The 17,116-nt window shown below is 42.0% G+C and overlaps 1 protein-coding gene across 10 annotated transcripts in view; it reads left to right on the forward strand.

The window, feature by feature from the left end:
* The window catches only part of usp9 (ubiquitin specific peptidase 9), a 46,177-nt gene that overhangs the window by 21,235 nt on the left and 7,826 nt on the right, over nucleotides 1–17,116 (forward strand). For 2 of the 10 annotated variants that reach the window (XM_015965956.3, XM_015965959.3), the window contains exons 11-34: nucleotides 636–740; nucleotides 820–1,026; nucleotides 1,898–2,034; nucleotides 3,429–3,467; nucleotides 4,756–4,889; nucleotides 4,962–5,052; nucleotides 5,268–5,381; nucleotides 5,462–5,690; nucleotides 6,548–6,643; nucleotides 6,745–6,956; nucleotides 7,035–7,275; nucleotides 7,506–7,655; nucleotides 7,782–7,902; nucleotides 8,016–8,146; nucleotides 13,506–13,784; nucleotides 13,888–14,013; nucleotides 14,225–14,362; nucleotides 14,543–14,709; nucleotides 15,662–15,770; nucleotides 15,863–16,009; nucleotides 16,125–16,271; nucleotides 16,353–16,560; nucleotides 16,644–16,864; nucleotides 16,945–17,116. The exon at nucleotides 16,945–17,116 is cut by the window's right edge and continues 16 nt beyond it. In XM_015965956.3, coding sequence (XP_015821442.1) covers nucleotides 636–740; nucleotides 820–1,026; nucleotides 1,898–2,034; nucleotides 3,429–3,467; nucleotides 4,756–4,889; nucleotides 4,962–5,052; nucleotides 5,268–5,381; nucleotides 5,462–5,690; nucleotides 6,548–6,643; nucleotides 6,745–6,956; nucleotides 7,035–7,275; nucleotides 7,506–7,655; nucleotides 7,782–7,902; nucleotides 8,016–8,146; nucleotides 13,506–13,784; nucleotides 13,888–14,013; nucleotides 14,225–14,362; nucleotides 14,543–14,709; nucleotides 15,662–15,770; nucleotides 15,863–16,009; nucleotides 16,125–16,271; nucleotides 16,353–16,560; nucleotides 16,644–16,864; nucleotides 16,945–17,116 — 3,721 coding nt within the window. The remainder of the gene's footprint in view (nucleotides 1–635; nucleotides 741–819; nucleotides 1,027–1,897; nucleotides 2,035–3,428; nucleotides 3,468–4,755; nucleotides 4,890–4,961; nucleotides 5,053–5,267; nucleotides 5,382–5,461; nucleotides 5,691–6,547; nucleotides 6,644–6,744; nucleotides 6,957–7,034; nucleotides 7,276–7,505; nucleotides 7,656–7,781; nucleotides 7,903–8,015; nucleotides 8,147–13,505; nucleotides 13,785–13,887; nucleotides 14,014–14,224; nucleotides 14,363–14,542; nucleotides 14,710–15,661; nucleotides 15,771–15,862; nucleotides 16,010–16,124; nucleotides 16,272–16,352; nucleotides 16,561–16,643; nucleotides 16,865–16,944) is intronic. The other 8 variants (XM_054746704.2, XM_054746706.2, XM_015965961.3 and 5 more) reach the window with 6 other exon arrangements.

A 17,116-nucleotide genomic window follows, 5' to 3' on the forward strand; every position in this document is an offset into this window, starting at 1 on the left:
GATGACGAAGTCAGCTGGAACGTTTGTGGTGTTTTTAGAAGTATCTTGCTTTCTTTAAGGCTGTGGGACACTCATTTAATCAGTAGTTTAATCGGTGGTTTCTAGTAGGAATTAATTCCTTGTAATGCCATGGTCAGGGTGGGGGGGGGGGGGGGGGTGCATGCTCAGCTGTGCTTGTTTCTGGAACTAGCTGAATGCCACTTCAGAGGAGAGATTGACACGGCAGCATTTGTAGTCTTATTTCCTCATATTTAGACATCTCGTGCACAGCAAGGCTGGCTTTTACAGTTAAAATATTATCCACTGGGGGAAGTGTGTGTGTGAGACAGACAGAGACAGAGACAGACACACAGACAGACACTATTGGATACCTTTAATTATTTCTAGTTCGTTTTTTCTTGTAAAATTGAAGTTGCAACCAAACACTTCTCTCCATGAAAACATTGATTAATTTTTTATTCAGTCTGCTCGGCAGCGCCACTTTTAGTATGTTTAAAGTAATGACCTGAAATCATCACAATCCCACAATAATTGAATGCATTGAGATCATTTAGCTAGTTGTTTGTATTTGTAGCTGAATGAAGCCCCTTTATCAGCCAAGTTCTGATGATAACCCAGTCTTTGTACATATGTAGGCTGGCAAGCATGAAGCCATTGTGAAGAACGTTCACGACCTTTTGGCCAAACTGGCGTGGGACTTCTCACCTGAGCAGCTTGACCATCTTTTTGACTGCTTTAAGGTCAGCGGTTTTCAGCAGTAAGGTTTTGTAGTACGTATTTATATATTTTATACTTATTAGTTCCTCTTTTCCTGAATAGGCAAGCTGGACCAATGCCAGCAAAAAGCAACGCGAGAAACTGCTTGAACTTATCCGTCGCTTGGCTGAGGATGACAAGGATGGTGTGATGGCCCACAAAGTCCTCAACCTGCTGTGGAACCTGGCGCACAGCGATGATGTGCCTGTAGACATCATGGACCAGGCTCTCAGCGCTCACATCAAGATCTTAGACTACAGTTGCTCACAGGTACATGCTAGGGGGTTTCTGGTTAACTTGTGCTGTAGGCTTAAGCTGGGCGGACACTGCGACTTTTTCACTCGTAGCACTCAGCTTCAGCTCAAACTGTACGACTTCCTCGCAGGGCAGATCTCACGAGTCATGTGCTCACACTGTACGACCCAGTTCTCGGATCTGACCCGACTGCTCACACTGTACGACCCAGTTCTCGGATCTGACCCGACTGCTCACATTGTACGTCTGGTAGCAACACGTCGGACCTAAAAATATGCTAAAAATAGCAGTTTTACACAACACGTCAGACTTTTTTGTCTTGCCTGTTGTATTTCGGGAGTGCTGCAGGAGGACACACGGGTTGGATGAGTAAAACGAAATAAAGAAAGTAAATCTGTGTTTTGTGATCAGTTTAATTTGACATGAACACGACAAACACGCTTTCTTGACAATCTTTGTGAGTAAAAAAAAACGTGTAGAAATAAAAACGAACAGCGTGTGTTATTAGGGAAATAGCGGGCGAGCGGTGTTGATGCATGATTGCGCATACCCCGTGAGCGGTTCTGATACTTTTTGGGTCGCAGCTGCTCGCAGCGCCGCTTCAACAGTGCGATACCTTCACGAGGGACGAGCAAAATATTAAACACGCCAGAAGTCCGTGTGAGCTCACGATTGCTGATCGGTAGCTGGTCACGTGGTGTTAATAGCCTCTTGTAACCCCCTGCATACTACACGACGCTCGGCGCAAAACTCGCCCCGATCTCTTGGATTCTCGCACGAGTAGAAAATCGGCTCAAAAAAGTGAAAAAGTCGCACAGTGTACGCCCGGCTTTATTGGACTTCTAAAACAGTTTTATTTTATTTTTTTTTTAAATCTCACTCACAGGATAGAGACACACAGAAGATTCAGTGGATAGATCGCTTCATAGAAGAACTACGGACTAATGACAAATGGGTGATCCCTGCCTTGAAGCAAATCAGGGAAATCTGTAGCCTCTTTGGAGAAGCTCCTCAAAACCTTAGGTAAGAAGTCAGCTGAAATCTAACTTTTTTATGAACAAATCAAAGACTAAACTAATTCATGCAAGTATGACTTGTCCGTTTTAGTTCACAAGAGTTTTTAATAAACACACTTTTTATGAACTAATATTATGTTTGGTGCAACATACTCTTACACGTACAAGTAAAAACAGTTAATAAATATTTTTTATCTGAAGAGTTGAAGGGCATATCAGTCTTGCGTTTATTTCTGCGAAGAATAAAACGCTTCTCAGTTTAATGCTAACACTTGAATGTATGACTGCTACTAATTTTAATTCTAACAAATAATTCTGTGCAAATACAATCTGTATTTCAGTCAAATCAAGTTTTATCCCACACATAACCGTTGATCCGAAAACAGCCCACGAAGTTATAACTTCCCTTAAACTATACGTTTTGTTATTGGTATGACTTGGCTCCCCCAAAGAGGGTTAAAACATTTTAACCTTTGAAATATAAATTTTTATTTAAAGACCAAGTTAACTAATTTTTCTATAAATTTGCTGCGCTCTCTAGTATAAAGTAATTCCTCGCTAGTCGATCTCGATGGAGAAAAAACCCTCCTATTTCAGGAAGTTAAAGTTGGACAGAAGAGCAAGGGGCATAACAAGGCAGGATTTGGAATCTTTTGTCCTGATGTTTTGCCATCTTGCCTCTGATTGGCTAAACGCCTCACAACCACTGACTCAGTTTGCTTTGTTCGTGTTTGATTTTCACAAAAAACACAAGCCTGAAGGAGTTCAGCTGTGTTGTGGAGTCGCTAATGCTAACGGTTTGCTAACGCTAACATTGGCTTTTACTAGCAAAGACGACAACTACAGCCTTCCCCGTTGTGAGCCAAGGTGGTTGAGTCCTTGACTGCTCGTTTTCCCCGTTTATTTTTGATCACTGGCTAATGCAGGAAATTGGAGTAGAATATTATTTACACGTTTATCCTGAATGTGAACCTCAGAGTGACTGACCATGTTTCAAAAATAACCAGTAAAAAAACAGATTCTCAGTGAACTTGGTCTTTAAAGAAAAAAGTTAACATGGCTCTTTATCTTTTTGAATGTTCAATTCAACACTTACTGGAAGTCATCATGAACATCAGTGGTCTCTTGGAGCCAGAGACGATTTTTGGATTCAACATTCCCTAAATTATATTAAAATCTGTGCTTTTCTACAAACATTAAGCCTGAATTCAAAGCTCCCTCTGACATGAAGGCATTTTAGGCTTTTTGTCAGGCAGCTGTAGTAACCAGAAAATTTGATCTCCTTAATAATCAATCTAAACTTTAACATTAAGTTATGAATTAATAAAATTGTTTTGATTTGAAATACATTTTTTAGCTATTGTAGAAAATATGTAGCATACATGCCTGTTGTTTTTCCAGAAAGAAAATTCCAATTAACATACACACGAACTTAGTGAGGTAAGTTCAGTGTCAATTTCAGGGTTCTACCTATTCCTTTGTTGCGTCGAGTCTAACTTTCTCTTTGATACATTTATAATATAAATTATGTCAAACGTAAATCTCTGCCACAAATCAGCTTAAGCAGATCTTTTTTGGGTTGCATCTCAAATGACTTTTCTTCTGCACATATAAAACTCACTAAAGACTGACTGCTGGCAATGCTAACATTACCATTAAGCTGTAAATAAAGAGAAGTATGAGTCATAGACTGGATCTGCACAAGTTCTGCATTGAAATCATATTGTGTATTCCATTTGAATAATCTTTTATGAATGTCTACAAACGTTTTTAGCTCTTTTTCAGGATTAAATTCATTCTTATCTGAAAACTCAACAGTGTTATACATTCCTGCAGGGTTGTGCAGAGGTCTGGATATGTTTAAAGCAAACACTAAAGAACATTTAGCTTCTGATTGATGTTAAAGTTGGACATGGGAACTTCTGCATTTGCAACCCAGATGTGGTAAAATGTCCAAGTATCATATAACATCTCATTCACGTGTTGGACGTTTTTGTTCTCAGGTTTCCCGGTTAAAGTGTATGTTCAGAATTTTGTGAAAAAACTTAAGAATTTTTAATGAACAGAGTTAGCACAACTTAATGAAAAGTCCTTTGAGATGTGGACGCAATACTTCTTATGCAGATTCTTTTACCTCATATCATTCAGTGCAAAATATCAAGGTGATATCCTGCCCTGGACCCGTTCAGATTAGGTTTCAGATTTTAGAAACCTTTTTTCCCTTCATTGCATTTCCTATGTTACCATATTTATTTGATTTTGACAATACAACTTCACTATCTAGAGAAAACCTGAAGCTCCTGATTTTGAAGATGTTGCATAATATTCTCATGTAGTGAAGGTCAATACTGCCTCATATAGGCAGTATTTATTTACAAGTCCAAGTAATTTTGGGTAGACAAGGCAGGAAATGACCTTTATTGATATGACTTTCTGCTGGTTATTCTTTGACTTGCGAACACACACACACACACACACACACACACACACACACACACACACACACACACACACACACACACACACACACACACAGAGCTGCTTTCTTATTTTTCCCTTACAGTAAAAAAAAAAGAGAAATCCGTGATGGAATGTTTTATTTATGAAGTGTCACTAACGGTTTGTAAACTCTGTGTTATTCTTAATGCTTCTTTTTTTCTGTTCTCACCCGTTTTTGTGATTTTTGTATCTCTTTGATCCTCCACTCCTTCTCCTGTTCTGTTTTTAGTCAAACCCAGAGGAGTCCTCATGTATTTTACCGCCATGACCTAATCAACCAGCTGCAGCATAACCACGCTCTCGTCACTCTGGTAGCTGAAAATCTCTCAGCCTACATGGAGACCATGAGGCAGCTACCCAAAGGTAGGCTAAAGGATTTTATTTTATTTTTGAGACATTTTTTCGTCTAAAAATCTGACCTCTGATCTTTTCCAGAAGAACAGGCAGAGTTTGACCCCCAGACAGTCAGACCAGGAAGCCGCTATAGTCACGTTCAAGAAGTGCAGGAGCGACTTAACTTCCTGAGGTGCGTCACTGTAGCTGTTTTGAATCAAATGGGAGAACACATAGGAATGCAAAAGAGATCAGGCAGAATTCATTCTTATGGTTAATGAGATGTGATAAACTCCCTGTTCTTTTATCAGGTACGATCTTGCCTGTTCAGATGTGTGTTTCTAACAAACATAACATTTACTCTACGTTCCTTCAGGTCCACTGTTGATTTTACTTTTGTATTTTTAGGTTCCTGTTAAAAGATGGCCAGCTGTGGCTGTGTGCCCCTCAGGCTAAGCAGATCTGGAAGTGTCTGGCTGAGAATGCTGTGTTTCTGTGTGACCGAGAGGCCTGCTTTAAATGGTATCACTTGATTTCTGATCTCTCCTTGCCTTTGGCTTCTCTTGAATTTGGATGTGTTCATTTTTATTTTCTCCTCATAGGTACTCAAAGCTGATGGGCGATGAGCCAGATCTAGACCCAGACATCAACAAGGACTTCTTTGAGAACAACGTTCTACAGTTAGATCCATCTCTGCTGACGGAAAATGGCATGAAGTGCTTTGAGAGGTTCTTCAAGGCTGTCAACTGCAGGGAGGGGAAGCTGGTAGCAAAGCGCAGGGCCTACATGATGGATGACCTGGAACTAATCGGCTTGGACTATCTTTGGAGGGTGAGGATAGTTGTTGCAGTAGTTGTACAGATAAATGTTGGTGCATCATTTTAAAGCCTGAGTCATACCGATAGTTTGGTTGGTCACTTAAAAGAATCTTTAAAAACACCGCAAGTTAAGGCTGATTTATACTTTTCCGTCTGTGTGGGTATGGAGACATGCAACACCATTATGCATCGGCGCAAGGGCTCTCAGACAAGCTCATAGAGGCTGACAGAGACCTGCCCAAATTTTTAAACTAAACTGCAGGCAGCAGAGTAGGAGCGACATGGTGTGATCAGCTCTGAAAAGCATCGATCAGAATTTGCAGATCACGTTTATTTTTCACGGAGGTTGGTCGTGGATTCCTCCTCCGGTCGGCATACTAGGAATTGTAATAAAAAAACTTTGAACGATTCCGCGAAAAACTGACAGTTGGTCTTGGTTCCAATCGATGCTCAATGCCCAACCCTAACCATGCTTGAACTCTAAAGGTTAATTTGGCTTCAATAATCTGTGACGTTTTACTCTCCTATGTTTTTATTTGTCTGCCAATTATTTCCCATACCGTAGTGTTCAGTACAGACGACTTTCTGTTAGTTGGGTGATGTGACCTAAAATCAATATCACATTATATTGATTATTTACCTCAATAACGGCAACTTTTTGTTTATCAAATTTATTGACATGGGAAACACTATCGGTAAAAAGTCTGAAATTTTGATAAAGATAAATTCTCTTATTTATTCCCCAGCCCAACCTACTGTTCTTTCTTGAGACATTCCTAGACAACAGATGTATTGTGAAATGCTCACAATATAGGTTTGACAGAATCCTTTTTGGCCAAATTAACTCTTATACATCCCATCCTCATTCAGGTGGTGATTCAAGGAAGCGACGACATTGCAAATCGAGCTATAGACCTATTAAAAGAGATCTACACCAACCTTGGACCAAAACTACAAGTCAACCAGGTATTGGAACTGTTACATCTTACCTTTGGTTTAACAAGTATTCGAGTATTTTATGTCTAAAAGTTGGCTAGTTGTCTTCACCTATTTATTTTTTGATTCAGGTTGAGATTCACGAAGACTTCATCCAGTCTTGTTTTGACCGTCTGAAGGCGTCCTATGACACACTTTGTGTCTTGGATGGAGACAAAGACAGCATTAATTGTGCAAGGCAGGAAGCCATCCGCATGGTGCGAGTTCTCACCGTGCTCAAAGAGTACATCAATGAGTGTGACAGTGATTACCACGAGGAGAGAACTATACTGCCTATGTCAAGGTACAGTTGGGATAATCAATGAAAGATGTGTGTGTCCCTAAATAAACTTTAGACTCAAGAGTGGTCTCTGTCCCGCAGAGCTTTCCGGGGGAAGCACATCACATTGATTGTACGATTCCCCAACCAAGGGCGTCAGGTTGATGATTTGGACATCTGGTCACATACCAATGACACTATTGGCTCAGTCCGGCGCGGCATCCTAAACAGAATAAAGGCTAATGCTGCACACACCAAGATCGAGCTCTTCATTGGTGGGGAAGCTGTTGATCCAGCCGATGACAGGAAGCTGATTGGGCAGCTCAATTTGAAGGACAAAACGGTGTGTGTGTGTGTGTGTGTGTGTGTGTGTGTGTGTGTGTGTGTGTGTGTGTGTGTGTGTGTGTGTGTGTGTGTGTGTGTGTGTGTGTGTGTGTGTGTGTGTGTGTGTGTGTGTGTGTGTGTGTGTGTGTGTGTGTGTGTGTGTGTGTGTGTGTGTGTGTGTGTTCAGTGACACAGTGGTTAGTTCCAAGGATTAGTTCAAAGTTAACTTGTTGTTAATATATTGTGCAGCTGATCACGGCCAAGCTGACCCAGATTAGTGCTAACATGCCCTCAAGTCCAGAAAGCTCTTCCGACTCATCCACGGGTTCTCCTGGTAACCATGGAAACCACTACAGTGATGGGCCTAACCCTGAAGTCGAGGGCTGTCTTCCTGGTGTGGTAAGTTTCATAGACATTTTATTATTGCTTGTAACAGCTTGATATTTAGTCTCTAAAATAAAGTTCATGAAATGATGAAACGGCTGTGTCATCGTGTGCGGATGGAACATCTGCTCTGATTTACAGATTATGTCGCTGCATCCGCGCTACATCTCCTTCCTGTGGCAGATAGCCGACCTGGGCTGCAATCTTAGCATGCCTCAGCTTAGAGATGGTGCTCGAGTTCTCATGAAACTTATGCCTCCAGGTATAGTTTCACGCCTATTTTTTCAAAAATGTTGTTGTCCTTGTACTTGCTCCAGCATAAATTCACCCACAGTTTTGTCTCAGCGGTCATGTTTGTGCGGTCTGTGTACTCAGATAACACCACGGTGGAGAATCTGAGAGCTGTGTGTCTGGATCATGCCAAACTTGGTGAGAACAGTCTGAGTCCTTCACTGGACTCACGTTTCTTCGGCCCTTCACCCTCACAAGTGCTCTACCTCATTGAGGTAAGACCTAATTTGCCTCTTTTTACCAAAGATGTAAAATCCTAATGTGCCTGATCATGTTTATTACTTTTTTATAACCACTAGCTCATGGTATATATAAATGGCAAATGGCCTGTATTTGATGTAGCGCCTTCTAGAGTCCTAGACCCCAGCCCCCAGCAGATGAGGGTGGAACTGCAATTTTTGGTACTTCTGGGTTAGTCAATTTTTGAGCCGCATTGTGGGGGCTTGGTTCAGACCTGGTTTAGAGCGCACGTGCACTTCCTCATTGCGTGCGCTGACGGCTCGTGCTCTTCTAATGGGCTCGACACACGGGAGGCAACTTCGCCTCTCCTCCATTCATTTTCAATGAGACAGTTGCGACAAAGCGATAATCGCGGGTCTCCCTCCTACTAAAGCTGGGCGTACACCGGGAGTGCTGCAGGAGGACACACAGGGATTTATGGGGGTTGGATGAGGAAAACGAAATAAAGAAAGTAAATCTGTGTTTTGTGATCAGTTTAATTTGACATGAACAAGACAAACACGCTTTCTTGACAATCTTTGTGAGTAAAAAAACGTGTAGAAATTAGGGTTGTCACGATACTAAAATTTCAAACTCGATTCGATACTTGAAAAAAACTCGATACTCGATTTCGATACTATTTAAAAACACCCATTTATCGAACAAGTTTATTCAAAAAATAACATTCCTCAATTTATATTACAAAAATTAAATGTTAAGAATTAAGTGTATTAAGTGCTTAAACCTTTCAAGTATCAGCATTTTTTAAAACGTGCATACAAAAACTGGTGAAAGTTAACACTTTAAATCATGAATTGTCTCACTATGTATACACTATTTGCAGAGTGATGTTTTGCTGCTTAAACTCTGTTTAAGGTGCATTTTTGTCATAAGATGTAATGCCATATGTTTTGTTCTGTACTTTTGAACAACTCTGTTGGTCAATAAAGGGAGAAAACGAATTTCTCCACAGTAGGACAAAGGTACATCTACCGGTAATCTTAATAAAAACAGACTGGCGCACGGCAGTGACGTCATTAAAAGCGCCGGTTAGATTAGCCGCAGCTAGTCTGTTTACGCCTAGAAATCCCAGACCAGACCCGCTCCAAACGAACAGGGGAATCACGTTAATGATTCCTAACAAAACCTTTCGACATGAAGATGTTTTGGTGCAGATAATGTCTTATTTCGAGGCTGCACCATGGGTGCCCGTCCGCACCCGTTATATGGATATACGCTGACGGCGATTCGGCGATGGACCTACGGTAAATACCCCGGGGAATCCAAGTAGCACCAAAGTTGTCAGCGTGAGTAAACAAACGTACTGCATGCTAGAAATTAAGTCCGGGTTGCAATAAACGGGAGTTTCCTTTAAGCACATAAGCGTGAATATACAACTACGTGTCAGACTTGGTATGCTAATTAAGTTGGGCTGTGAAGCGCCTCCCAAATTCGCTGTTTATGTTTTTGTTTATTTGGCAGACAAAACTTGGATTGGAGACAACTCGCGTGGGAAATTGCAATGTAGCCATGCGTCGTCGTCTTCTGTTTGTCTGAGAGGCGGAGGCTGCTTTACGGCATCTGGCTGTCGTGCGTGTCGGTGTACTTGAAGAAGGCTGTGTATAATAGTCCATAATATCGATACCACAGGGATGGAATATCTCATTTAGATACCCCTTTTAGTATCGATTTATATCTGGGTATCGATTTTTTTGACAACACTAGTAGAAATAAAAACGAACAACGTGTGTTATTAGGGAAATAGCGGGCGAGCTGTGTCGATGCATGATTGCACATGCGCCGAGAGCGGTTCTGGTACTTTTTGGGTCGCAGCTGCTCGCAGTGCCACTTCAAGCGCTGATGCGCTGTGTTGAAGTTCAGAATGTGGTTACCGGTAGTTGGTGGATTTAACCCAGGGGTCGGCAACCCGCGGCCCTGGAGCCGCATGCGGCTCTTCCATCCATCTGATGCGGCTCTCTGTGCTTGTAAAATAATGAATGGATATTTAAATAAAAAGCTTTATATTTTACTGCATAAATTTTACATCTGTATGCCAATTCTAAATGTAAAGATTGTCTGCGTAAACCTGAACAGGTCCAACCCAGTCTTACTGTGAGACCGGGTTGACACGTCACGCTTGTGCGTAATCATATGCGCATTCTGAGCTGAAGAGGATGCGAGATTCTGGGATTCTCCTCAGACGGCTCCTGGATGTGTCGCCACATTGGAGACAAGAACAAGTGCTATTCAGCCAAAGTTTCATAATCGGGGAACATTTTCTAAGTGACAAGTCTCTCTGAGAGACAGGGTTTGGAAAACACTCGCTTCAGTCAGAGGAATCTTCCCGCATGCGCTCTGGTTCTGCGATGCGCTCCAAGCCCCTCTCCACATCTTCAGCTCGCTGTGTACCTTATGTAGTACACACTAACAGTGAGCTGCGCTGAGCAGTGTCCAGCTCAGATGTTCAGATGGGAATCTTTTCTTGAGCGATTTAGCTACATCTGCGATGTGCGTAGAATAAAATGTCAGTTCGTCTGCATGCGTCGGGGTAATTCTTTCTATTCTTTCTCCGTCAAAATAAACGGCCAAATACGGGAACTGTTCGGTCAACACAAGCCCTGCTTTTAACAGTTTTGTTTTCTTGTGAAAATTGTTGCAAAGAGATATAATTTAACTTGATTAACACCAGAGCCAGGCGCACTGCACCGTTATCTCCGTCATTGTAAATGAGGGAAAAACAAAATGATCGGATCCTTTTCTGACCTTCCCCACCTACAAAGTTTAATTACAACAATCAAACGTAACAGAGCCTGGATTTGTATTCTGAACAGTCTAAACATGTTTTAAAAAGAAACGTATGACAAAAGTTGCACCTGCTCAGTAAAACCACCAACAGGGTGAAAAATATCAAACTATTGTAGGCTGAGACGGGCTACAACTTCTGGATCCATTTTATATAAATCATTTTATTGATTATCTTTTTTATGAAAGATAACTTTGACGTACATGAGCGACCGGTACCGGCTGCTGTCACCTGTTGTGATTGGTTAAAGCAGCTCTCTGCTGTCTGAGGGTAGGCCCCGCCCACAACGCCGCGGCTGCTGTGGCTCCCAGTGTTTTCTTTACTGTGGGAAACGGGTAATAATGGCTCTTTGATGGGAACAGGTTGCCGACCCCTGATTTAACCACATAAACTTTCCACATGAACAAAATCATATGTGTGTTGTTAATAGGCCTAAGAAAATAGCGTGATTTGAATTGTGTTTTATTAACCCTCTGGGGTCCATGGACGCGTATCTGCGTCTTTTGAACAGGTCTGATTTGGGACGCTGTAGCAGCAAGACTCCGCCTCTCTGAGTTTCGGTTTCAATTCAGCTTTAAAAAGGAGATTATAAACTACACCCCTGTTTTTAAATTGTGTTAATAGGCAACGTAAAAGCAGAGTTATACTAAACTAAAAAAATGACCTATTTTTAGACAATCTGATAACTTTTCAAAACAGCAGTTTAGTAATCCGAGAGCGGGAATGTGCTTGTGAACATAAAACCCCCCACAAAAACATGAGATCCTTTTGCTGTTGCTGGAAGTCCACATATTCAATCGATAAAAAGTATCATTATGTAGCTGAGAGAGAGAGGAAGGCCGCACGAGTAACGAGATGTGTGCAAAAAGGAGCCGCTTCGCGGGGAAAGGAGTAGCACAAACGGAGTAACAACAAACAATTAGACAGATATTGACGGTAAACTTCATATTTTGGAGCGATCCGGACAGATCTATTGTCTCTGCAGTTTAGTAGGCTTTTATTAGGCTTATATAAAGGATGATGAGAAGGATAAATGTCCACCAGGCAGTTCAGATGGTACGGCTGTTTTTTGAACTGGAAGCAGAGGAAGTGGACGGAGACTCACAGCCGGAGTCTGAGGCAAACAGCGAGGATGTTGATGACGATGTGGCAGATCCACAGGTCTGTCTTCGCTCTTGTCCGCACGTTCACTCCACGCCCCTTGTCTTCTACTACGTTCGCGTCTCACAACAACACAATAGGCGCACCACACCATAGGGCGTGGCGTACATTTTGGAGAAAATTTCAGACTTTTAGGTGTGCCTTATGGTCGTGAAAATACGGTAGTTTTATAAGCTGATAATTAAACTGAAGCAAACATCTTTACTGTGAACTAAATTTACTGTTTATCTTCATTCCTTTTGCCGTCCTTTTTTATTTGATTTTTCCTACTGGGAAGTTAGATTTTCCGAGGAGAAAGCGAACGCACCATTAGCTGATAACAATGGCGGCAATGGAAGCTAACATATCAAGTTAACGTTATCTTAAGCTGTTTATTTAGCTGCTGGAGCAGATTAAAACGATGATGCCGCACGCTTAGATCATTGTCGGTGGTTTCATCATCACCCAATCACCCGTCGCATTTAGTAAAGTGAAGCCAAACTTTAGCGTGTGTTCTTTCTACCATGCTGCTCCGTTTACAACTGGCTCGCAGCGACCGACGTAACGCTCTTGCGCATTTGCAGCTGTCTAGGCAAGTTCTCGTTATGAAGGACGGGTACCGAAACGAGGCACCGTTTCAAATGACATGAATCGGTGCTCAGTCGGTACTATGGAATTCGGTCGGTACCTTAAAAAGTACCGAATTCGGTACCCATCGCTAATTCACACCATGGTGGGTATGACCTACGATGTAGCCATATCTTAGTGTCACTGTTACTGTTTGCTGGTATTAGCAAAATCAGTAAGTCATAAAGGCATTTTTTGTAATTCATACCTGATGGCGGTGTAAATGTCTGTTAAACAGTGAATCACTATGAATGGTAGCAAATCAGAGCTTCTAGCAGATGGAGGCAATACACCTTTGGCTGCGCTCAGGTTTGCTGAAGAACATGAGCACAGTTGTATAGCTATTAACAGGGTGGAATATTAATTATGAACAACTTTCAAAAAGCATTTTTAAAGCTGCTGTAGCGAATCTACAAAACAAGCTAGGTTTTTAATGCAAACTCTTGTCACCGAACACTCACCCTTCCCCTCGGGTGTCTTCCCTGATACGCTTCTGCCGGATCTGGACACCAGCAATACCAGAGGGAACGACAGAACCACTATTACTTTTTCATTTTGTTTTTATTTTTACAATATATTTATAGCTAAAATATGTTAGAAGGTTAAGAAGCTTGAAAATAATTGTTTAAAGATGTTAAACACTGGAAACCTTTTTTTTAATGAATATTTCTGATTATAATCAGTTTTGAGTTTTTATTGCAGGCTGAACATGAAAATTTCTACACCAAATGATTTAGATTTAATGTAATGTTGAAATTTTCAAGCAGTTCTTGTTTGTGTTTCAGGTTGTGTATGCTTTGCTAATGCCAGCTAGTGCCACTCTGGGCGAGGATGCGAGTGACTTTCAGTATAACTTCTTAAAGAGCGGTGGTCTGCCTTTGGTTTTGAGCATGCTGACCAGAAACAACTTCCTCCCTTCGGCGGACATGGAGACACGCCGCGGGGCTTACCTCAACGCTCTGAAGATCGCTAAGCTCCTCCTGACTGCAGTTGGCTTTGGACACGTAAAGGCTGTGGCTGAGGCCTGCCAGCCGACCGCAGAGGGAAATATTCCTGTCTCTCCGGTTAGGCTGAACTCATAACTCACGCACACACTCAAACCTGCACAGCTGGTTCTGCAGAGTCTAACTTGTGTGTCCCAACATATCTGTCAACAATTCTGTGCAGATAAATCAGGCCACTCACGACCAAGCACTGGTTCTTCAGAGTGCTCTGCAAAACATTCCCAACCCTGCTTCAGAGTGCATGCTGCGAAATGTAGCCATTCGCCTGGCCCAGCAGATTTCTGACGAGGTACAGATGTTTACAGGGATGTGCATCACAATATCATAAACTGTAATGATGAAACGCTAGAGGAATATGATGTTTAAGACCACATTTGCTGTACAACACTTAATAAAAAAATGTGTTGAAGCTTTTAAATTTTAGATAGTTGATGTTGTGATGGTTGTTTATGAAGTAAGACTAGTAATAATAGATTCTGTGGAACTGTATTTTTCATCAGAATTTCTTCCAGGCATCGAAGTACATCCCAGACATTTGTGTGATTCGAGCAGTTCAGAAAATTGTGTGGGCATCAGGCTGTGGTACAGTTCAGCTCGTCTTCAGTTCCAGTGAAGAGATCAGCAAGATATACGAGAAGGTGAAACATCTCTAAAAGTTTCTGTGCCTTTTGGCTGGATGGCTTTTAAAATTATGAGCAATGTGGCAGGAAGAGTATTCACACCTATGTCACCAAAAGGCAAAAAGTTAAGACTTAAAAATAGCTTTCAGGAATCAGCAAAATGTATGTAAGCCTAAAGTTTTTATATGGTTTTTATAGACAAATTCAGCAAAGGAGCCAGATGGAGAAGATGAGCAGGTGTGCTGCGAGGCTTTGGAAGTGATGACGCTGTGTTTTGCCCTCATGCCCACGGCTCTTGACACACTCAGTAAGGAGAAGGCTTGGCAGACCTTCATCATAGACCTGCTGCTACACTGCCACAGCAGGTTAGCTCACCAGCCTGTTTTCTAGCCTTGTGCTCAAACGTGCATGTATTGAAATTGGGGCTGAAACGAAATATCGAGTGGTTTGATTAATTAAATTCCTCGAGTAATTTTTTGCTGGTTGGAGGCGTTGTTAAATGTGCACACCACAGACTGACAACATTTTACTGGAACACAGTGTGGTAATCTAGGCATCATAGAGGAAAATAAAGAAACCAGCAAAGACACAAACCGTTGTAAAAAGCTGAAACGGTCCAAAGTTTGGGATCAAGAGTTAAAACTACCCGCAGGTTGGCTAATGCTAACGCTAGGCTCATGATCAAGTGGGGTTCCGAAAAAACATGATGGTTGTGAGACTAAGAATGACTAAACTCTACAAGTGGAAGAAAAATCCCCACCCTCCTGTTTATTCTTGGGTGTCTGCAGCAGTGTGGAGCAGATACCTGGAATCAGGTTGTTGCTACGAGTCTGCTGCTCCATACCGCTATATAATTATGGCATGCCATTGTAGTATGTAATTTACAAATGAGTCTATCTTTGAACACAATTTAGATTGGATTATTGCCAACCTTGACCTAATAAAATGGATATGCCACCATTACATTACCAGTAGAATGTTATTGGCATTTCCAGTAGCTTACTACTGAACATGTTAATGAATACATTAAGTTCTTCTGATCATATGTGGACATATTTAGATATATTATTTTGACTAGGATGTTAATACAGACCTAAAATGTTAATGAATTGTAGGCCAAATGTTTCCATGAAACATTTAATATTTAATAATATTCTGACCCTGACAATTTAGTTATTTTAGTTCATATTTTTAGCAGCAGACCACAGTCTAGTTTCACTTGAAGGGTTGTCACATAGAATATTCGAATACTAAAGTATTCGATAGCTGCAGCCCTAATTGAAACGAAGGAATCACTTTGTCGTCAATCTCTGACAGGTCTGTGCGACCGATGGCCCAGGAGCAGTTTTTCCTGATGGCAACTAGGTGCTGCATGGGCCATCGGCCCCTTCTTTTCTTCATCACCCTCCTCTTCACAGTGCTCGGGGTGAGTGGAGAAAAGGTTTATGATTTCAACAATTGTTTGCTAGATGAAGCACACACAATCCTAATGTTTTTGTGATTTTTATTTTTTTCCAGACCACGGCAAAAGAGAGAGCCAAACATGCCGGGGACTACTTCACTTTGCTCCGGCATCTGCTGAACTATGCTTACAACAGTAACATCAACTTGCCGAATGCTGAGGTGCTGCTCAACAATGAGATTGACTGGCTGAAACGAATACGGGTAGGAAACTTTCTAACCTGGTGGTTTTTATTTGTATAAATCCATAAAATGCAGCCAGTAAGTTTTACCTCAGCTAATTGATGCAGAAATAATCGAAAACAATACTCCTGCTTAGGATGAGGTTAAAAGGACAGGGGAGACGGGTGTGGAGGAAACTATACTTGAGGGCCACCTTGGAGTCACCAAAGAGCTTCTAGCCTTCCAGACACCAGAAAAGAAATATTACATCGGCTGTGAGAAGGGAGGAGCAAACCTCATAAAGGTACATCAACCAGGCCATGGCCGGAAAGATCAGAAAACATCTGCTCAGAACTCTTAGAATATTTCCTCTTTCTTCCTCTAGGAGCTGATCGATGACTTCATCTTCCCGGCATCAAACGTTTACCTGCAGTACATGAAGAGTGGAGAGTTTCCCACTGAGCAGGCCATTCCTGTGTGTAGCACACCTGCATGCATCAACGCTGGCTTTGAGCTCCTGGTGGCTCTGGCTGTCGGCTGTGTTCGCAACCTCAAACAGATAGTCGACACTCTGACTGATATGTACTACCTGGGTAGGGACACGCTTCTGTGGTGGTAAAACTAACCAGCTGGTTACCACAGGAAGTCTGAGTGTGTTTATTTCTTCTACATTCAGGTTGTGAGACGCTAACAGAGTGGGAGTACTTGCCTCCAGTGGGGCCACGGCCCAACAAAGGCTTTGTAGGTCTGAAGAATGCTGGTGCTACTTGTTACATGAACTCTGTCATTCAGCAGCTGTACATGATCCCCCCGATCCGCAACGGCATCTTGGCTATCGAGGGCACCGGCGCCGATGTGGATGATGACATGTCAGGGGATGAGAAACAGGAGAATGAGGTACAGACTGAGACAGGACCAGTGACAAATTATTCATTTGAAGGAAATTGTTAAAAATTGAATAATTTTTGTCTCCTCAGAGTAATGTAGACCCTCGAGATGAGGTGTTCAGCTACCATCACCAGTTTGACGATAAACCCTCCGGTAAGTCTGAGGACAGAAAGGAGTACAACATCGGTGTGTTGCGCCACCTGCAGGTCATCTTTGGCCACCTGGCTGCATCCAGACTTCAGTACTACGTCCCAAGAGGAT

This window comes from Nothobranchius furzeri, chromosome 14, assembly GCF_043380555.1.
Source record: "Nothobranchius furzeri strain GRZ-AD chromosome 14, NfurGRZ-RIMD1, whole genome shotgun sequence".
Taxonomy (NCBI): domain Eukaryota; kingdom Metazoa; phylum Chordata; class Actinopteri; order Cyprinodontiformes; family Nothobranchiidae; genus Nothobranchius; species Nothobranchius furzeri.